The 22,594-nt window shown below is 45.3% G+C and overlaps 1 protein-coding gene across 1 annotated transcript in view; it reads right to left on the reverse strand.

The window, feature by feature from the left end:
* Window positions 1-22,594, reverse strand: part of LOC136644908 (unconventional myosin-X-like) — an 80,467-nt gene that overhangs the window by 52,736 nt on the left and 5,137 nt on the right. Inside the window, exons 4-14 of the mRNA XM_066621124.1 lie at window positions 13,933-14,120; window positions 13,628-13,762; window positions 12,849-12,973; window positions 11,475-11,488; window positions 10,481-10,565; window positions 7,748-7,851; window positions 5,511-5,640; window positions 4,268-4,386; window positions 1,518-1,664; window positions 831-931; window positions 407-473 (exon numbers count right to left, since the gene is read on the reverse strand). Coding sequence (XP_066477221.1) covers window positions 407-473; window positions 831-931; window positions 1,518-1,664; window positions 4,268-4,386; window positions 5,511-5,640; window positions 7,748-7,851; window positions 10,481-10,565; window positions 11,475-11,488; window positions 12,849-12,973; window positions 13,628-13,762; window positions 13,933-14,120 — 1,215 coding nt within the window. The remainder of the gene's footprint in view (window positions 1-406; window positions 474-830; window positions 932-1,517; window positions 1,665-4,267; window positions 4,387-5,510; window positions 5,641-7,747; window positions 7,852-10,480; window positions 10,566-11,474; window positions 11,489-12,848; window positions 12,974-13,627; window positions 13,763-13,932; window positions 14,121-22,594) is intronic.

Here is a 22,594-nt window from a genome sequence, read left to right on the forward strand (position 1 = left end):
GCCCACCTAAATTCTGTCCTTTCCCTCTCACGATGAATGAGCATCAGAAGGAGTAATGGGTGAGACATTAGAGAATTGTGGATAAGCTGGGGGGGGTGAAATTCTCTAAAGTCACCCATTGCCCCTTCTGATGCTCATTTGTTTGTCACAGCGGTGAAAGAACCCCGGCTGAAGGGTGGGGAGGTGGACAAGAGAAGGATGTCTCTTAAAGCATTCCCCATAACTGGGAATGGCTTGATATATATTTTTTTCTAAAGGGGGGGTGGTTAGGCAGCAGCAAAATGTATTAGCAGCAAAATGAGGCACAGAAACAGGCCTTGAACTTGAGATCAAGGCTCAGAGAAAAGCTTGATCACAGAGGAGAACAGATTTTTGGCTCTGCACTGCACCAGCCACAGAGACCTACCTTCTCAATAAGATCCAGGCATTCTGCATTATCCATCCAATCAATGGCTTCCCAACTTATCCCCTCTCTGCCAAACAAGGGGGGAAAAAACTAAGTCAAATACTAATTTGTGGAAAACAGGATTGATGAAAAGGCAAGAAGCATTACAGTTGGAACAAGAGGAAGACAGAGGAGCAAGGAGAGGAGAATATCCCCAGGCTAAACCAAGAGGCAAGATCAATTCATTTCAAGAGATGGAGGATTTGTTCTTGCCACCCCTCCCAGGATTTCTTAGCACCATGTAGAATGCAAAAAGTGAAATCCAAAATGGCTTATGTTCATGCACTTCTTCCTTTTCCACTTGAGGGCAAGGGATTCTCCTGGTTACCAGGAGCCGTTGGGAGTGAGCACTGGTCACTGCCTCCTGAGAGGCCACTTTCACTACCTGTTGTATTCAAGCTGTTCCAGGGAGAATATGTGCTTGTTGAAGTACTCCTGGAGCTTCTCATTTGCATAGTTAATGTTGAACTGCTCAAAACGATTCACCTGTGCATGTGCAAAGAGAACCAATGTTAATAATAGTGATGTGCCTTGCGTGGAGAACTATCTTTCCCTCAAGGACTACACAGTAAACGACCTGCATGCAGGAAGCATGGGACAGATAGCAGAAGTACTCAGCATCTGTTTGTTCCCTCTTCTGTGGGCCACTCCCTATTGACCAATCAGTACACAGGTGACAATGGGCTGCTTCGAACAATATTCCAAACTGAACCTTCTCAATGCATGGAGTGGTGTAGGCACACATGTCTCCTCCCCACTCCAGTGTGCTGTTACTCAGCCATGTGCATGGGGGTGAGGAGTAGGTCCAGTTGGCACTTCCACGCACAGTTCAATAGTGTTTGAACCATCTGTAGAGGGGCTGTTTGGATAATTGTTATGGTGGTCCCCGAGGTCCCTCCTGAGTCACTCTCACAGGATATCCTACATTGTTCTTAAAGTTCTGTAATTACCCTGCACAGTCTCTGCCTTGCTGACCTCCTCCCACTCCAGTTATTAGCACAGTTCATTTTCTGCATACAGGGAAACAATATTTGGTCCATGCCGCAAATCCCCCAAAAATGTAAAGTCTGACCAGAAAATTCTCAAACCCGAAGATATCCAGGATTCCCACAGACTTGAAGTTTTCCTTCCCTTTTATCTTTGAGTTAATCCTGCAGATAATCCAGGAGAAGCACTGTGAATAAAGGGCCATGGCAAGAGAGTCCCTGGAGTCAGCAGCCTAGGAGATAACAGGGAGGAAGTTCAGGTGTCACGGCTTCAGTGATGGAAACCAGTTACTGGTCTTTTTATTAGAGAACTGCATGCCAGATTACTGGGTGCTCCACCAAGAAGAACCAGGTAGCAAAGCTCTGGCAGCGGCACCTTCCTCTGAGAAGCTACTTTTAAGACTCGAACAGTGAAGATATCCCAATTCTTCCTTTATCCCTAATGAGATGACCACTATCAGCTAGGCCTCCCAACTCCCAAGGGAGAGTCAGGCCATCATCTCACAAACATCAGATGAGGCAGTAAACCTGTGTCTAGGCTTCAGACTGTGCAGCAGGGGTTTCACTTGACTGAATGCACCTTCAAATAATTCCCTGCATTTAGAAAACTAGATGACAGCGGAAAGGGTCTAGCTGAGCATTCTCCCTGTCAAGCAAGTTTGCTATGGGCAGGACTCCTCATGCATTCAATCATGTGGACCCTTACCACAGTTTGAAGTGGTACAAATAAAGGGCAAGTTTACCTCTGTGATTTGTGAGAACCAGGTCCTACGAACCTACAAATGCACTCTGGAATGTGTGCGTGTACACACCTAAAGCAGCCCTTTCCATTTTCTCCCTTAGCTGTCGCATGACTTCCAAGAGTCTCAGCTTCTTGCAGAAAATCATAAACCAGAAGACAGAGCAACAAGGATCCAAAGGGTAACTAACAACCCTCAGAGTCTTTTGGGAAGTCTGAGGCACAAACCACAGGTTAGAAGGAGCACATGATTGCCTCTCCTCAGTAACATTTTGGAAAAGAAGATGTGTGATGTTACTGCACTCAGAGTTTCTCCACCTCCCCACTCCATTTCACTGGGTGCTTGCAGAGGGTGGGGAAACCCTGGGCACAATGATGTCATCTCCCATGTATTTTAACATTCCCAGAGATATGTGGGGGAAGGTACAGGTTGGCAGTAGTTTCATGTTCCTTGTAATGTGTGGTTTGGCCCTGAGCCAACCGCATTTAGCAAAGCACAGACAGAACACAAATGGTTAGATTGCATGGTCATTCAACATCCTTGCCATATCTGCCAGGAATGGGTGCCTGACTCACCACACCCAGCACTGGGACAAAAGCACGGTGGAGGGGGGGTAGGGGGGTGGTGGGAGAAGATGGGACATTTGCATTCTATCAAAGGTTCCATTCATTGCTCCTGCTCCTCAACACACTGAAAATGTCAAAGCCTGGAATGGTAATGAGCTTTGCAAACAATGAAGACTGACTGGAATATTCTCCCCTGCCCAGAAGAGCGTCTGGCAACAACTGGCTGCTGTTCCTGGAGGGCTGGGATGGAGAAAATGGCATTTGGAAGCAGAAAGCCACACTAATGAGCAAGGGCTACTCCTACAATAGCTTGATCTTTGGTCTGCTGCTGGGAGAGCTGTGTGCTATACTCTTCTGTGGGAGCACCAGGCGTGCACAGCAGCTGACACTGTGGCATCTCTAGAATCGTAGCTGTCATATGAAATGAGCGCATTTGAGCTACAGTTATTGCAGAAATAAGAACTACTTTGTGGATCACATCAAGAGCTATCTAGTCCAGCACTTGGTTTCCAACAGCAGCAAGGCAGGTGGCCCAAGGAAAGTTCATAAAGAGAGTATCCAAAAGGTGATGGTCATCCTATGATGTTTTCCAGAAGCACCTGATAAACAGAGGTATACTGCCTCCAGACATCAAGGTTACATAACAATCATGGTTTATAGCCATGCAGTAATCTGTCAAATAAGTTTTTTAAGCTAGCTATGCTGGGGCAAATACAATATCCCCTGGTGAGGACTTCCATACATACATTTTGTATTAAATGAAGAAGAATTTCTATGCATTTGTCCAAAACCTGAAGTGGGGGTTGTTTGGAACATTTACCCCTCTTTTGTGTCAGATGACAAACAGGCTAAGGTTGGCTTGCAAGGTTCATTCAAGGCACAACACTGATCAAGTGAAACCTAATGTGCCAGTTTTCTGCATTTAGATTCCACTTCTACTGCTCAAGCAAAAGCGCTGATGCAAACACCTACTAAAGGGTTAATTCTCACTGACCCACACAGTTGCTGGGTCCTGCAGCCTCAGAGGCACCAGAGGAGCAGCACACCGCAACATTGCTCTAAGCTGCCCTTCTCAGTGCACAGTGAAGCCAACACTGGAGTCAGGCTTGTGCTACTTTGAAGAAGGACCAATGAAGGGAAAGGACATATCACCGTATATCCATCTTTAAAGCCAGGCCAGCACACCAGAAGAGAGATTCCTCCAAGTTAAAAGGTCATATCCTCTGGAGAGTTTGCATTAGCCAATCACCAGGAAGAAACCCTCCTCCCCCCCCCATCTCACATTATACAGCAAGAGCTCTGTTAACAAGGCTGCTCTGCCCACTCTCCCCAAAAATCTTTTACTCCCAGGCACCACATACATTCTGGAAAGCCTTGCTCATTAAGGCAGGAAGTTTTCCTCAAATCCGGGTTATCCCTTAATGTCCTTTCCCTTTGACATCACACAAATGCTGCCATCTAGGGGCCAAATCCTTTCATAGGCAGGTGCCGTCACTATGCAAAGTACAGAGCAGCTGGCAACATACTTACCTGCTCTACAGTGAGGGGAGAGCTGATTTCCTCCCCCCTTAGAAACATGGATCTCTGAGTGAGCACCTCAGATAACTGGAAGGCATCCAAGCCGAGCAGCTCACTGACATTATTCAGCACTAGGAAAGAGGATGATAGAGAACATAAGAAGTGCCCTGCAGTATCAGGCCCAGAGCCCATCTAGTCCAGCTTCCTGCATCTGGCAGTGGCCCACCAGATGCCTCAGGGCACACACACAAGACCACAAGATACTTGCATCTTGCTGCCACCTCCCTGCATCTAGCATCCTATTTACACTCACACCTCCCAGCAAAGATACCAGATCGAGCTGGTGATACTGCCTGCAATCGTGGACTTTCTTTTCCCTACTGGAGGTGGGAATAATGAGCAAGGGATGAAACTTTAGCGCACCACAGGGACAGCTTCTTCCCCTCTGGAAATGCTAGCACCAGCTACTGCCTATGGCAAGCAACTCCAACACATCTAAGGTTTTGTTTTATTATTAATGCTATGGATTCTTGCTGAAATATTTTGTTATGTGAACCACCCTTGGGGCCCCTGAGGAGGGTGAAAAGTGGGATATAAATATCTAAATAAACAAAGTTTCTCCTAAGTTCCAGTGAGGGGTTCTAGAGAGACAACAAAAGTGCTTGTAACTGAGGTCTGCCAATAACTATGAAAATTGCAATGAATGCCAAAAAAGCAAATGGGTTCTGACTGGGAAATAGATTGTGTCATACTGGAAAGAACTGAACTGGAACTTGTCCTTCAACTCCATACAGCAGTAGCTCTCAAACTTTTAGCACTTTTTAGAATGAGAATCTGTTAGGACCCACCAGAAGCGATGTCATGACCAGAAGTGACATCATCAAGCAGGAAAATTTTTAACAATCTTTGGCTGTAATTCTATTCACACGTACCCAGGTATAAGCCCCATTGACTATTATTGTTAAAGGCATATACAGAGTTGCCTGTATATTATAACATTTCCCCAAATGCAGTCACATACCAGAGTAGCATCAAGTCTAATTTATTAAAAATAAAATATTGAAACCTGAAATTGGTTTGCGACCCACCTAGTGGGTCCCGACAGATTGTTTGAGAAACACTGCATACAGAACATGCATCATTCCTGAGCAGTCACAGAAAAGCAGCAAAAGGACCCCAGTGTCTTGCATGTCAAATTCTTAGAATATAACAATATTCCAGGTGGAAGCTCAATTCACAGGAGGACATCACTTACCAGTTTTTGTTGTAATTTGAGCACCTCCAGCTGTCATGAACTCAATGTTTCCAAGCTGCAGAATGCCAGATAGAAGTTTGAAAATATCTCTGATTTCTTCAGAACTGAATCCCATCACTTCAAGAGCAGTCTGTCAAATACACATTGGGATCAACTTATTCACATTACCACCATCACTGCACATGAGACCATGTTCTTCTTGGTTCTGGATGGAGACTCAAAAGCCAAAAAAACACTACATCTTCCCATCAGCCCAGTGGCAATCCTGGCCCAGATAGCACCTGGGGTCAAAACCGCAGGCTGCCACCCCCCCCCACCAAGCTGCTGCTCCCCAAGTGCCACCAGCCCCCCTTCTGGAGCACACACTCCCTGACCCTCCAAAGACCTTGTAAAAACCTTGGAGGGTAAAAAAAAAATCACTCTGGTTTAACGGAGGAAACTGAAAGTGATGTTTTAATACCCTTAGAAGGCCTTCTAAGGACTTAGAAATATCACTTCCAGTTTCCTCTGTAAAACTAGACATGATTTTTTTCAGCACTCCAAGGTCTTACAAGGCCTTTGGAGGGTCAGGGAGACAGTGTGCTGCTTCCCCAGCCCTCAGAATGCCTCTGGGCAAAAAGCCCTGGGTGATGCAAGGGCAGCACCACGGGGGCGGGGGGTGGATGATAGTTTGATGCCATCCCCCAGCCTGGCACTTGGGGCAATTGTTCCCCTTGCCCCCCTCAGTTACACCACTGCATCAGCCGCTCCAATATACACCATTTTTTGCAGGGTTTTGCTGCCTAAGGATGCAATCCTAAAACACCCTTACTAGGGAGTAATTTCCATTAAATATAGTGAAATTTACTTTTGTGTATTTGTGCTTAGGACTATGTTGTAGAACTCTCACAGGTTCCAGCTGAGTCCCTTGAAATGGAATCATGATTCTCACATGTTGCCTCGATTGTTATCGCATATCTCAATTTTGTCATAATTATCACAGGGCCAAAAAATCTCCAGTGCTATGATCCTAAGAAGGAGAGCTTGGGTTCAGTTCACTCGTGCCATGTGGACATCACCATGTCCTTTCTCTGCCATTCCTACACCTGAACTCCATGGAGCATGGGCCAAATAGCAATTGGTTCACCAGCAAAGCTACCACTCAGCATTCTTCCTTGAACAGCTTATTACTCCTGCCCTCTGATCTGACACAGTATAGTCAATTGGAAGCTAGCTCTGCCTGCTTTGAGCAGCTAGCCAGGATGCAGGAGAGGTTTTCAAGCTGACCAATAAACATTTGTCCATATAACTGTTGGTGCCACACATGCATCAAAATCAGACTCTGGCCCAATCAACTAATATTTCAGAGACATACAAGATTGTCACAGGCCAAGGAAATATGCTACCTATTCCCCCTTTTAACAGAGTTTGAGAGACCACAGAACTCTAGCTGTGCCAGGTAGAATCAACAACATGGCTGGATAATTCCCACATGCTGTGACCTCACATCCTGCCTCTGTCTGAGTCCCTGGTGTCCCTTTTCCTCTTGAGATATTCTAGTTAACCACAGACACCAGATGTACTGAGACATGGTACAGAAGTGACCCTGTCAGAAGGTCAGAAGTGACTTCTTGCACCTTATCACTTAATTGTTTCTAGATCTGCAAGGAGAGCTACAAAACTATCTCCTTGTATTTCCAAGCTGCTGCTTGTTAAGGTAATCCTCTTCCATTCCCTTACTGGTGTGTCTTCCTTATCTTTATTCTGTGGTCTGTCTTTGATTTTCTCTACTGTATACTGTGTTTTGAAAGTGTTTTATAAACAAGAAATGTTAAATATTATTAATATTATTATATTTCCCACCCCCCCACACATCAATTCTCTACCTTCACCTGCTAAATTAGAGCCCATGTCCTTCCCTCTGATTTTTTTTTTTTTATTAAAAAGAGAGCAAACATGGAACTGCAGAAGGGCAGGAAATAAAGGGAAGATATTAGCAGGCAGACAATAGAATAGTGTGTTCAAACGATGTTACTTTAGATGAAACACTGCAATTGACATTAAACAAAGCATACAATTAATACACACACTTAGAAATTCTTATCTTGCCTTCAATTATTGTGCTCCAAATTCTGGTCCCATAAAGCAATTCAGCCCTTAGCTAAGGAAGGAGCAGACACATCTTCCCCCAAACAACTGACAAAATAAGCTACAGGGTTTCTCCCTCATGTCTGGCCCAGGGCCAAGAGAAGGCTCACCATGACCTTGCTGAACATCTCTTTGTCGTCCAGGTTCTCATTGGTTATACAACCAGACTGATTGAGGTAATGATAGCTCTTGAGCTCCAACAGGCTCAGGGCTTCTGTAGACAGGCAGCTCCCAGAAGGAGGAACAATCAAATTGGAGGCCAGGAGGTGGTGAAGAAAAAAGCAAACATACACACAGAGAGAAAGAAGGGAGAAATGTGAGCCACGGACACAAAGGACACAACCAAGTCCTTTCCTGACTGCTCTCATCTCAACCTGTATCTACACTCCTGGTTCAACATCTTGGGACCAAACCTGAAATATTGAAAAGTCTTCCTACAACAGGGACAATATGTGATGAGAAAATTTCTGCATGACAAACACTAACTGTATAACTGCCGTGCTTGCAGTGCAAACAGGTGGGAAACCAGCATATAAGGAAAGAACATCAACAAGCTTTCATGAGCTATTGAAATCTCAGTAGGATTCTGCACAATGAGGAGTAAGTTACATGCAACTATAAGTAACAAAGCCCTGACATTGTCTGCATGTGCGCAAATGTGTATTAATGAAAAGTAACACTGGAAGGCTGCAATTTTGAGCAGCAGAGCAGGGTGTGTGTAGTTAAACTCAGGTTGGAAAACAGTTTGGGGGAATGATTTTGAGGGGAGAAGTGACCAGTGCAGGAAGAGTTCAGAACCGGCCCAAGCCCCCTGGCACCCAAGACCAAGGACTGGTGCTATTACCCCACACAGTGCCCAGAGCACCATGCTATTTTCCTCTTCCTCCTCCAGATTGCCCCTCCTAGCCCTTAATCGGCTCCAGATCATTCTGTTCACCTCTTTCTTCCTGTTTCCCGCCATTTGAAAAAGGAGAGGGCAGGGAAGGAAGGAAGGAAGAAAGGGCACCCCAAATCCATTGCCCCCTCCCACCTGCCGCGGACACAAGCCACACCAGGTTGCTTTATGGCTGGGCTGGCCATGGCTGGAGCCCCTCTTATCCAATACAAGGACTGTTAAAGCATGGGAAGAGGACAGCGCTGTACCATCATTCATTCAATTTGCGAAATGTCCCACAAATAGGTGCATTCCTGCTTGCCACTACTACTAATATGCAATAAGTTCTAATGTATGAAGGATGGGGGAGAGCCAGAACTCCCTGATGTGCTCTGTGCTAACTGTCATGGTGAGGGAGACTACAGAACATGTTTCAACCATGAGATGTAAATATGTCCTATTTTTATAGTTGAGATCGTTCCCAGCAACTCAATGTTTGAAAACAGCGAAGAACTTCAATGCATTTAAACCGAGTTGAATATAATTTGGGGTTGATTTGACACAATCTGAAGCATTTAAGGAAGTTACAGGAGACACAGTGATCTAATCCCAGGAGCATGGAACAAGGCTCATTCACTGAAACTAAGATAAGGCATTGCAGGTCATTTCTTCTGTACCACTGTCTAGGTATATCTGGATCCTGAAAAAGTTTCTAGTGTTAATCAGACACCATATATTGCTCTGTGCAATATATATTTTTTTTCTCTTAAACTAGACCAAATGCCTCAGAAATAGCAGTAGCAGACCTGCCCTCATTGCAGCCTTGGGCAGGTCCGTGACATGCCGCCACCCCCCCTCCAGCACACCGCTCCCCTCCTTCCCCAGGATAGTCACTAAGGTTTACAAAGCTTTGCACAACACTCAGCAGTGGGTGGAAAACCTTCTGAGACTTCTCCTGCTGTTTTAAAAAATACTTCCGGTTTCCTGACAAAACTGGAAGTACTGCTTCAAACAGCCTCAGAGGGCTTTTCGCCCACTGCTGAGCGCCAAAGGGGACCTCACCTGCCTGTCCAACAGCTTGGACAGGTAGGTAGGCAGGATGGTGCAGCAGCGGCAGCAGCAGTGATGGGGGCATGGCGACTACGGCACATGGGGCTTTGGCCCCCACTGCCCCTGCCCCAAGTTTGCCACTGAGAAACAGACCCTGTTTTATCAACACTGTCCTGAATAGAGCATGGCCTTGGAAAGAATGAGGGCAAACGTCCTTTAAAAAAAAAAAAATCACCTTAACACCCATTTCACCCATCTGAATCACCCGTAACACCCATCTGAGCGTGGGAGGATGGAGGCCAGGGAGGTTGCGACCAGATCAGAAATAAACATCTGAATGTTGTGGTTTCTTGAAAGATAGAACTTTCTTTCTAATTGTAAAAATCCCTACGGGGATTTAATTAGCCTGCCTATGTAAACCGCCTTGAATAAAGTCCAAGGAGAAATCTGAGGACCAAGACAGGCGGTACAGAAATCCCTGTATTATTATTATTATTATTATTATTATTATTATTATTATTATTATTATTATTATTATTATTATTATTATTTCAATATCACATTTGCAAAGCCTCACATTAACATGGAATTTCTAGGACATCAGCCTTAGCTTAGGGCATTTTCACATGCAATTATAATAATGTCTTCTTGTTTCTGTGAATGCTCGAATATGGTTAATGCAGTATGTAAAATGGAAAACAACCACTGCTAATTGGAATGATGTGCCCTAGAAATGCACTGGCCTTCTCAAACAGGGTAGCGCTTCAGACTGTATAGATGATTGACCCTAGATCTATGATCTAAGATCTGTATAGACCTTTGATCCTATATTCCTGAATCTTTGTCTCTTCTGATTTCTCAGAAACTGGCCATTTTGAGAGTGGAACAGGAGAGTGCAATTTTTAGGAAATTCCCTTACCTTTCTGTTCTCCATTGACACCAGTTAATAAGGCATAGAAGATATGATAGTTACGTTCTCCTGGGTTTTGGTGAACAACTCTGTTCTGAAACAAAGAAGAATGGAGGGCAGCTGACACCAAACCACATACAGTCACGAGGTTCCAAAAACACTGAAGCGGTGTCAAGTTTGAATACTCTCCTGTGAAGCAGGGAAAACAATGCACCTCGCACTGTTTGCTGTTCCAGCAACAGGCAAGTGTGCGTTCATGTTTGCAGTTTTACATGCAAATGCTACCAATATCCATGCAAGAAAAGGTCCCACACCACAACTCACCAGCAGTCATCATTTATACTCCACTTCCTTGTCTTTTTATACTGAATCATGCCCCTCAATAAAAATATGGGTTTTGTTGAGGACAAGTTTCTCATTTTGTCCCCACCTCACCACTCTTCCTTCACTGCTGAAGTCCTTCTCCTTTTTGATGAATATGGCACTATTGTATCCATACACTTATTCAGCAAGAGCACCTTGCTAATTTTGTTCTGCTATTAGATGCTAAAAATTTGGCTACACAATTTCAGAACATGGCTGCTTGCATATTCTCAGAAATCAGCTTCCTATCTCTTTTTTTAGCATGCTGTAAAATGCCTTGGTATATAGTGGTATCAAATGCAGGGGTATAGCATGCACTGGTGCAATTGCACAAATCCAGCATTTATTACCAAGAAGTTCCAGTATAGGTGACCACGAAGTTCCAGTATAGGAAAGAACACATGGTATGTGGAACATATTAAGCTTATTCTCAGATTGGTGCTGGGCAGGCCTCAATGAAATAAAAGGGAAGATTGTGTGAACAGCCTTTGCTGAGCAAATCACTTGGTAGTGCTGAGATCATGCCTTACCCAGGAGTGAGCTGCATCATGCTGCTGTTGCTTTTAAGATCATATAAGACCTACCTGGGCATGGGGAGGAAGGAAAAGAGGGGGAAAGGACAAAAGTCAACTTTACTCACCTTCTCCAATAAATCTGAGCAATATGTTAAGGAAGAAGCAACATTAAGGTGACCCCATAAAAAGAGACATTCTGAGATTGGCAAAGAACTTTTGAGTCACACAGAAAGGAATTCAGCTGCAGCTAGCTCTAATATTACCCTCACACAACTGAATAGGAGTTCACATTCACACAACTGAATAGGAGTTAGAGTATTAGCTCTGATACATAGAAAAGGGAGCTGACTCATAGCAACATCTTATTGGTTCCATACTGCTTCATAATAACACCTCGTTAGTTCTCAGACTCATTGGTCAGTTCTGAGTTATGGAAATCCACTTTGTTATATAAGTAAGATGTGTTTTATTTTTCTGGCTATTTGGCTATAAGCTTTGATAGAACACAAATATTTCAATGTGGTTTCAGTGTGGATAGAACACAAATATTTCATTACATTCTGCATTAAATTACACATTAAATCAGCCATTTTCAACCACTGTGCCATGGCACACTGGTGTGCCACGAGTGGTTCACAGGTGTGCCATAGGAATTTGGGGGAAGGTCATTTATTAATAGGGCCAATGGGAGATGTGAGCCCCAGCTGGCAGCATGGTATGCCTTGCCAATTGTCAAAAACCTGGTGGTATGCCTTGACCATTTTAGTGCCTTGTCAGTGTGCCATGAGATGAAAAAGGTTGAAAATTACTGCATTAAATGATAAATGACATGATGGTATAATTCCTAAAAATCATGATTTCCACAATTATGGTCATTAGTGGTATCAACCCCCCCTTACTAATAGCTTATTGGTTCTATGCTGTGTCATAACAATATCTCATTGCCTCTTCAAACAAATACAGGTGTCCGCCACTTAACAACCTTCTGCTTAAGGATGGACCACATATACAAAGGTGGCCAAAGCACAACAAAGAGGCTCTTATTGAGTCAATCAGGTCTCCCATAGCCTGTAGCAGAGTGTCTGTTTACACAACAAAGAGGCTCTTAATGTAAAGAAGCAATCAGCCTCCAGAAGCCTGCTCAGCCAGAGTGTCTGGTAGGGAGTGTCTTTTTACACACAAAGGCACTAGATTGGGCTGAATGTTTGCTTTTAATGACCTAATCGCATAACAACGGTGAATCTGAGAATGTAACCTTAAGTGGCTCACACCTGTAGTCTTATTGGTCTGTTCTGAGTAAAAGAAATCTACTTTTTGTGACATGAAACAGTTGTATTTTTGTTTTCTGGTACTGTGGCCATAACTTTTGACAGAACAGCGATATTCCACTCCTGTTCATTCCATTGCATTCTGCTCTAAATTATGCAATGAATGAGATATAACATGCTAGCTACACCACTGCTGGGGAACAAGGCTGGAAACACCAAAGAGAAGGATACAGTCAGTGACTCGCCCTCCCTGGATGTGCCCATGCTGGGAAAAGTGCAGCTGGATGAATTTGCCAAAGCGACTAGAATTGTTGTTATAGACTGTCTTGGCATTTCCAAAAGCTTCCAGGATTGGACTAGGGAGGAAAGAATAATGGGATTAAGTAGTGACACTTGCAAGATACAGTAGGGCAAGTATTGTGCATATTTGGCAAATCTACACAGGTTGCATAATGCAAGTTTTCTTTGTGCAGAATTTGTGCTAAGCAGCTGGGCTTAGACAAGAACACCACCTAGGGAGACGGATAGGAGAACAGGCAGGAAGAATGAGCAACAGCATGGTGGGCACTTGCAGCTTACTGTTCTTGAGCCCTGGTTACCTGGTCCTTATACCACCTGGTTGTTGCTGCAACCTGACCATAAAGGGTGGGCGTTTGGAGGCATGTTCAAATAGCTCTTACTTGGGGGAATTTGATCCGTTGTTTCAAAGCTTCTGACATCTGCTGTTGAAAAGAATCCAACAAGGTCTGCACAGTCCACATGGTTGGATTTCTCCACAATGAATGCAGTAATGACCCAGGGAAGAAGGAACTTCCCCTTCTCCAAGACACTCCTGTGCAATGCAGTGCCCAGTGAGGAGAAAGAGAATCTGCTCCTTGTGACTATACATCCAGATAGTTGGGAGCTTGGAATGCCAAACCAAACATGGTTTTCCTGAGAGGCAACAGTTCTCTCTCTTTCTTTCTTTCTCTCTCACACTCACACTCTCCTGCTACAATCTAGGCTTATACCTGCTCTCCATGATAGCCTCCTCCACATGCGTGCTCTTCTCTGATGCAGGGCCACCCAGCGAAGTCTGGCTCATGGCTGACAAGAACTTCAGCAGCAACTTGGTGCTCTCTGTCTTTCCAGCTCCACTTTCTCCACTGTAAATGGACAGCCAAAACACACACCACTCAGGACAGGACCAGCCAAAGGAAATCACCCCCTCAATGGCAAGTTGCAAACAAGGAGTCTGGAACATACACTCAGCTCCCAGTAGAGGGAGTATGGCTAGTGGGAGGGGGAGGGGCTTCCTGCAGCTTCCCCGGCTCACCTAATGAGGATGCACTGGCTGTCATGGCGTCTCCACAGGCAGCTGTAGCATTCACTGGCTGTGGCAAAGATGTGGGGTGGCAGCTCACCCAGGCAGTGCTGCCGGTACAGGTTAATGGCAGCTGTGTCATAGAGGCCAGCAATAGTTTTGTATGGATTCACAGAGACCAAGATGGAGCCAATGTTTGTCTGAGGAACAAGAGAAAGAGCAGTGAGATAAGCAGGCACTTCCACCCAACTGAAAAACTGGTACTCAGAATGGAAGGGGGGATGTATTAAAATCAATGGGGAAACAGGAGGTTAATTTCAGGAAACACAGATCTATGAGGATCCTTGTATCTCTACTAGAAATCACCAGATTTCAAATAGCAGATTTATCTGCTAGAAATCTCTGCTAGAAATCTCTTCTAGATACCGGCTAGATCCTTCCCACATTTGCTGTGACTGTTGAGAAATTATGCAATACATCAGCAGTGCTCTTCAGAGAATACCATATGTCACATTTCTAGTAAGCATATGAATAGGTACATACATTTGTTTGCATTGGCCAGTGCATGTAACAAAAAAAGAGAAAAGATCACAGACATAAAACAGTTTGTACAAGACAAAAACACTTCAGATACAATTTAACTGGAAACCTGAACACAATGTAATTGGAAACAAAGTAACCAACTATTAAAACTAAAAGCACACTAATTAAAAAAATGATTCAGAGAAGAATGTCTGCTCACTGAGCTACAGACATGAGTTGGATGATCACCCAAATATACTTCAGAATGAGGATACTGTCCATCCACACTATACTGTTTTCTGTATGCAGTGCTTTCAGAAGTATATCCCAGTCCTCATTCTGGCACAACTACTAGCCATCTCTTACTAATAGATTGGGGAACCAATAGCTAAAACAATTACTGCTGAAATAGTTACCCTAGGTAGTCGTTCTGTTTCAGCTGCAACCAAAACAAAGTTCCCTACACCTTTGGCTTAAGCGTGCTGTCTTGTCTCGAACATCATTATAGAAGCAGTCAAGTTTGGGGCTGTTAAGATCCATCATCCATGTGCAATAGGCAGCCTAGCAAGTAATAAACCACATACTCACAGGCAAAAAACATCCTAGACTTACTTTTTGGTAGCAACCTTCCAGAACTTCTATGAACATGATCTTAATATCAGGGTTATAAAACCCCAAATTAGGGCGCAATCCTAACCAACTTTCCAGCATTGGCATAGCTGTGCCAGTGGGACATGTGCTGCATCCTGCATCTGGGGGGCAGTCACAGAGGCCTCCTCAAGGTAAGGCAATGTTTGTTCCTTTACTTCGGAGTTGCATTGCCCTTACCTCAGTGCTGGAAAGTTGGTTAGGATTGCGCCCTTTGTTAATGACAAGGCAACTCAGAGATAGTATTCTATTACTAGTGAAAACACACTAACTCTCTCTTTCCCCCTCTCTCCCTCCACCCTCCCCTCCTCAATAGTCTATATATAAATTCAAAAACGGCCTTCCTGAGGCCTCTCTGCCTCACTCTGTGTGCACTCAGTGAAACCGTGATTTCCCAGTTCACTTAACCATCTGGACTAGATTCTATGAATATCACTCCACAGCTTTGGATCAGCAATAAGCCTGCTCTCTTTGATTCCAAGATGTTGAGATGGTCCTGAAGAAAACATGGAGCACCAGTGGAAGCAATCTCTATCTGAGCCTAGGGGCAAAACAACAAATGAAAAAGGCTCTACTGCCCTAGATCTTCATCAGCTAAGACTCTAATTACAACCAAGGATTGCTGCATATAGCACCAATATTTAAGACATGTCCCACCTTTGTACTCCTCCCAATTCTTGTCATAAGCCCTTTACAAGACTATTTACCTCATGACAGAAGCTACTGCAGAATTAGCCAACTTTGGGGGCAAGTTTGCAGAAGTCAAGTCAGAAGTATGGCACAGTAGCACTCTAATGCCTGCTACCATTTAGATACACAAGCAGGCATGAGTCCCCATGCTCACTGTTGTTTTGATTCTTGACTACAGAGCTGGTAGTAGGAAGGTGTGCAGTGCAGGAAAGGCAGGATAGCAAGGCCCACATCCCTCTTGCTCCTGTCCAGGTGTGTCACAAACTTGTGCTGCCTATGTCACCAGTGCTGCAAGTTGCCCCCATCTTCCAAGAGCTATTGGGAACTAACAATGCGTTCATAAATATGCTTCTGTAAGAACCAGTGTTTGCCACCAGAGGGCAACACCTCACCTGGCTATGGATCACAAAACCTGACCACTCTCATCCACCACAAAGTGGGTCAACCACCTTTATGCAGATGCCTATGCACATCACCATCTTGTGAATGGCTCTCTGTGTTACACTGCTCAAATGACTTTCAAAAAGAAAAACAAGGCAAGCACAACTGGGTCCTCCAGCATCAGGAATGCTTTTGGCCACGCATATCAGTGGAAAGGAAGGGCAACAAAAAGATCTGGGCATAAACAGTAAGCAAGACAAAATGAATGGAATCCCTGCTGCAGGCACAGGGAGCGCCATGACAATCCCAGGAACATTATGGTATTAGCCTCCTCTGTTTTCTGTCAGTCTGATAACATAATTGAAAGGGAAGCAGAGGAAGAGGCAGCCTGGTTTTCACCTGCTCTAATAGCCTCCTTGCTTTCACAGGGTAAATTCAGACAGTCAACTTGTTTTTCTTTATCAGGGGCCTCCAAACTCTGGCCCGGGGGCCAGATGTGGCCCACACCGAGCCTCTATCCAGCCCGTGGCCAGCCTCTTGTCCCCTGAAAGCCCCTGGTCCACTTTGCTGAACATGACTGGAACTATGCTCTGGTTGCACCTGGAGGGTGTTCTAAGAGCCAGAGAGGTTGAATGAATGAGCCCATTCATTCATTTATTCACACATCTAAGTTCCATCTCTAATTTATTTATATAAACTTTGTATTTAAATTTTTTCCGGCCCTCAAAACCATGCCAGACATTTGATGTGGCCCTCTGGCCAAAAAGTTTGGAGACCCCTGCTCTATATTATTCTGCCCCATGTCAAGGATCTCATTCTATTTTGTGTACTCATGGTACAAGCGTCCACTTGAGGAGAGGACAAACATAACGCTTTAAGATGGATGAGATCAGTTTGGAAGCACCCTCCTGGCACTCAGTCCTAATGTATGTATATTTCCTCTCCAGGATCCAGCTCTGAAACAAGCAAAACAGAAAACCTGGTTTTTCAAGTTTGTTGGCGATGCTAGTTTCTGGTTAGCACCTGTGAACCTCTTTCAACACCCTAACACCCAAAACAGACTTTAAAAACAAGTTTCTGCCTTTTTATTATTAAATTGACAAACTGATAAATGTACATGAAGCGCTTTAAAAAATTACGAAAGGCAAGCAGCCACAAACATGGTGGGAGGGTAATGACTGATGACTGAGCCAGAGCTCAATTCACCGGTATGTATATCTGGGGAAGCCAGACGGGCACCCCTGCAAGTTCTCTGTTTGTATTATGTATCTTTGGGCGCAATCCTAACCCCTTATGTCAGTGCTTTCCAGCACTGGCATAGCTGTGCCAATGGGACGTGTGTTGCATCCTGCAGTTGGGTGTCACTCACTGAGGCCTCCTCAAAGTAAGGGAATGTTTGTTCCCTTACCTCAGAGCTGCATTGCCCTTATGTCAGTGCTGGAAAGCACTGACATAAGGGGTTAGGATTGCGCCCTTCTTCACCATCCTTGGCAATTTCCACAACTCTGGCAGTTCTCAAAATTGGCCCCAGGGTCCTGAGAATGGCTTGATGATGCATGAATTGTTGTAGTCCCACCCCTGCTCTCCCCATAGAGAACTTCTGTTGCTTTTTTACACATATTTATAATGTCCGAATGTGGCTCATCACTCATTAAAAAGACAAAGGAGGATTGCAAATACTGCAGCAGAAAAAACATATGTACCAATAGCACAAAAACTGCCTCTCAGGTTCTGTACAGGAGAACAAGATTGCATGAAAAAACAAGCTGCTTTTCTGCTACTGAAAATCGTAAAACCTAATTCAAGCTTTTCCCTGAAGTATACACATAATATGGGAGATCCACAAATGGATATTCCAATTTTTATTTGTCAGTTGTAATACAACTACAAGAGCCTGCCAGCTTGCTCACAGTAGCTGTACTGGGGGAAGGGAATGTTTAACCCTTTCCCCCTATGCCACTTTGCCAATCAAAATGTTGCCTGGGTGTTGTAAACTTAGGGGGGTTTGGGGTGCTCAGAGTTCTTGGTTCTCGAACCCTAAAGCCCTCAAAGCCCCTCTGCTCAGTAGTACTGCCACCACCCTGTATATGCCAGTGCCTCAGTCCAGGGACACTGATACCCTCAGTGCCTTAATTCTATCCCTTGTAGGCACTGAGCTCTTTCTCCAATTTGAGCTTCAGTCCTCAAGTTACTAGACTTCAATGAGCACTTGGTAGCTTGCTGAACGGCTGGGCTGGATTCTGAACCCTTGTCCCCAACAGACAATGAAACAGCATAGTAAAAGATTTTAGTTTATTAAGTACATAAGGTTACAGTAAGGCAGCAAATGCTAGAGGCATAGACATCTAGGAAACATATCAGCAATAAAATAATAAAGCTAGCTGGCTATCCTATTAATCCCTATCTCTCACCTGGGTCAGTTACTCTTGTAGATCTTCTAGATCCAGGGCTACCTATGAGGCCAGGTGCCCATGGTGGACAATGGAGCTCAAAGCGTGCAGGATGTGGCACCCAAAACTTTGTCCAAGAAGGAACACACCCACACCCCCTCATTCTTATACTTCTTATAAGTATTCTTATACTTCTTATGCTAATAGTACTGAGGTGACTTCATATTATTTAGACTATCCAATCAGAAACTTTTGAGGACAGAACCTTCTTAAAGTTGGCCTGGTTGCTAGCCCCTCATTACCGCTCCCAACCGGAGATCCACAGCTGCACTCCATCATGCTTGATCAGGCGCCTCTCCGTCTACCAAGGTGCTAAACATTCCAATGGGTTGTAATTCTTGTTGTCTGTCCTTTCTGGCCAGCAAAGGAGAGACAACAATCTTTTGGTTTATTTACTCACATTCTTGCAGCTAGGAACTGCTAGCAACTTCTCAGTTACATTGTCTTAGTGTGGTTCAGGCTTCTACTGCCAACCTAGCCCCAACATGTACATATTTATGACACTAGGCTGCTATTTGCCCTGTGGGGGATAAAATACACTGTAGATCACTCACATAACATGCAGTTTGGGCTCACTTATATCCTCCTGGTGAAGACATGGAATATCTAGCAGCTTCCAAGTGCATCAAATGCTATTATACCAAGGATGAGGAGGATCCATCATTCACAAAGTAAGAATCAATGGACTTAAGTGCAGAGTCTGTTTTGAAAAGAGGGTTATAGGACTGACTTCCTTCAGCCCAGTCAAAAGAAGAAGTTGTTAAGAGGGGACAGTACAGTACTCTAAAAATAAATGGAGGGAGAAGTGCTATTTTAGAGCAGAGAATATAATGAGTACCAGAACAAATTATTATATAAGCTCAGCTGCCCATTAACAAAGCACAGGCTGGAGATTAGAACAGTTTCTCTAATGGTCAGAAGAATAAAAAAACTTGGAAATTTCTCCTCAGGATACCTTTGGAAAAATAGATTTTAAAAATTAGTTATAAAACTCACAGCACAATCCTATCCTACGCTGGAACAGGCAGGCCAGGAGGCCTGTGCTGTATCCAGCGCAACATAGGGGCCCAAAGTGGCTTAGTCGGAGGCAAGGGGAAACTCTTCCCCTTACCCCTGGGCAAGCCACTGCAGCCCCAATGGTTCTCCTTGGACTTGCACCACCTCTGGAGATGGCATAAGTCCGAGGAGAGTGGACTGGCTTGCAGCCGCTCTGCGCTGCTCGGGAACGGGGGCTGGGATCTGGCATATCTGCCAGGTCCCAGGCTCACTTCCTGCTCCCCACCTGCTCCCAGGACCGCCCTCTGCCCACCCCGGAACACCTCCCTCCTGCCTTCTCCCTGTCCACCCCAGACCCTTGCGTCAGCTGAGCTTGGCCGATGTAAGGCTCCCTGTCAGAGTTGGCACAGAGGGTAAATTCAGCCTCTACAGGCCAGCACACATCCCTGTGCCGGCCCAGCCAACGCTAGAGGCAGCGCAAAAGTGCTTTACAGCACGTTTGTAACCCTCCTGGGCCGGTGCAAGGGACTAGCGCTGGCCCAAAGATGAGCTAGGATTGCACTCTTAACTGCATAAATCTAAGGGTACCACATGATTTGCTTTAACCTGAAGTATCAGCAGTGACCTATCTCGGTGAGGCAGAAAGTAGGCCTGTCTGAGTTTAAGGTACTGCTTTCTCCAATTGCCACAACTGGAGAAGAGATAGACCAAAATGAACAAGGTGCTAAGTGCTCGTGGAAGGGAACCTCCCAGGGATTCTCAGGGTTTGTTGGCTGTCCAGGGCCTCAGTAGAGAGTGAAGGCCTCATCCCTGTCAAATGCCCAGGGATCAGGTAAGATTTCTTCCTTGCCTGTTCTACTTCTTGCTACCCACTCCTTTCCACATATGACTTCACTTCCCTGAGCACGCTCTGTCCATTTGAAGGATCAGGCCAACAATGTGCAGACTGGGCATAACTGAAGTCTTTCCATCCCATGATTCCCCTCAGCTTTGGTAATAGCCAGAAGTAGCACGGGCAACAGTTACCAGGAAGGAGGGGGACAGAAAGGGATTGTTGCAGATTAAATTGATCATATATAAATTAAATTCAGTTTAAGTTGCTATAATTCCCTTTCCTCTTGAAAGGGCTATGACCTGAAATGCATTAGGATTTGGGTCTTCCACAAACAAATCTTACACTTCTACAATCATGCATCTTTCTGTCTAAAATTTTATTATATTTATTCATTTATAGAATTTATATGCTGCCTTTCTGTTCCAATAAAGGGCACTCAAGGCAGCTCACAGATAAAACCATAATAAAAACATACATACATATAGATATATACAGGGCTTTTTTTCTAATGGAACGCAACGGAACAGCATTCCGGAACCTTTTTTATGCAGTCCCCTGCAGCGCCGCGGATCTTGGTGCTAAAAGGTTTGGGACCACTGCCATGGGTCATCAGCAAACAGGATGGATGGATGGACAGACGGACGGACAGATGAATGGATAATTGGATGGACAGATGGACGGACAGATGAATGGATGGATGTTGGGGGGAGGGAAGCCAGCAGGCTTGGCACCAACTTCTGGCTTCCCTACCCAGAAGCTGCGCTGGGCTCCATCTCCCTCCCTCCCTCTCAGGAGTCCGGGTAACCCTGCACCGAAGCCCCCCTGGAGAGGGGCTCTGCCTGCAGCCCACCTCGCCCTGGAGGGGCCCCGGAGGGCAGACCCTCCCTCCTTCCCTCACAGGCACTGACCTCTGCCTGCGGAGCTGGTCCCAGATCGGGCTCCCTGCCCTGCGCTTGGAAGGAGGAAGCAAGTGGGGCGCACGGCGGAGAGCTCTCCAAGGGGGCCGGGGACAGCGCCTCCTCTCCCCGCTGCACTGCTTCCGCTCTGGTCCTCTCCGGGATCCTCCCTCTGAGGCGCTGGGGCATCTGCTGGTGGCTGGGCTGCCCTCCCAGGCAGGTCTGGGGGGCAATCAAGGGCTTCCTCCCCCCAGATTTAACCAGAAAGAGACAAGGGGGGAGAGGAAAGACCTCTTGGAGCCCAATCTAGGCATGTCTGCACAGAAGTAAGCCCCGTAAAAGTCAATGGGGCTTACTCCCAGGAAAGTGAGCATAGGACTGCAGCCAGTGGCTTTTCCTCTCCCACCTCCCAGCAATGAGATGCTCAGAAGGGAGATCTAATTCACTCTAGGTGGAAGGGCTTGGTTGCAAAGCGGTGGCTTTATAACAGCCACAATTTGCCCCCCAAAAGTGGGGATGAAATTCATCATCACAACAGTGGGGTGGGTGGGGGGCAGCCAGGATGGTGTATGGGAGTTGAACCTAGCCAGGCTGGCCTGATGTCAGAACCCCAAAAGAGGACCAGGCACCCCAAAAAGTAGGATATCAGAGAAAAATATAGCACACAACCAAATAAAAGCTAAAAACACTCATGGGGCACAATCCTAGCCAGGTCTACTCAGAAGTAAGTCCTATTTTGTTCAATGGGGCCTACTCTCAGGAAAGTGTGGTTAGGGTTGCAGCTTAACCACACTTTCCTGCGGTTTATTTTAACACTAGATTACCTGTGATTTAAATTTAAAACACAGAATTTATTAAGGACAAGAAGGCTATGAGCTAACTACAGGGTCACTGAAGTTCTTTTCCAGGACACAAGGCTAAAAAAGAGGACATGTCCTGGAAAAAGAGGACATCTGGTTACCCTGGACTTAGACCTGGAAGATCCAGTTTTAAATCCCTGCTCAACCATGAAGCTGCCTGAGTGACCTTGGGCCAGTCAATCACTGTCTCTCAACCTCACAGGTTGTCATGAGGACAAAAGCAACAGATGAGCTATGTACATCACCCTGGGCTCCTTGGAAGAAGGGCAGTATGATAGCTATTTTATTTTGGACCTTCTTGTCTATCCAAGCCATCAAGGGCGGCATGTGCGATTGTAGACTTACAACAACCTTGTGCAAGGATGGCCCATCCACAAGGTGGACTAAGGTAGCCAC

Source organism: Tiliqua scincoides, chromosome 1 (assembly GCF_035046505.1).
Source record: "Tiliqua scincoides isolate rTilSci1 chromosome 1, rTilSci1.hap2, whole genome shotgun sequence".
In the NCBI taxonomy this organism is placed as follows: Eukaryota; Metazoa; Chordata; class Lepidosauria; order Squamata; family Scincidae; genus Tiliqua; species Tiliqua scincoides.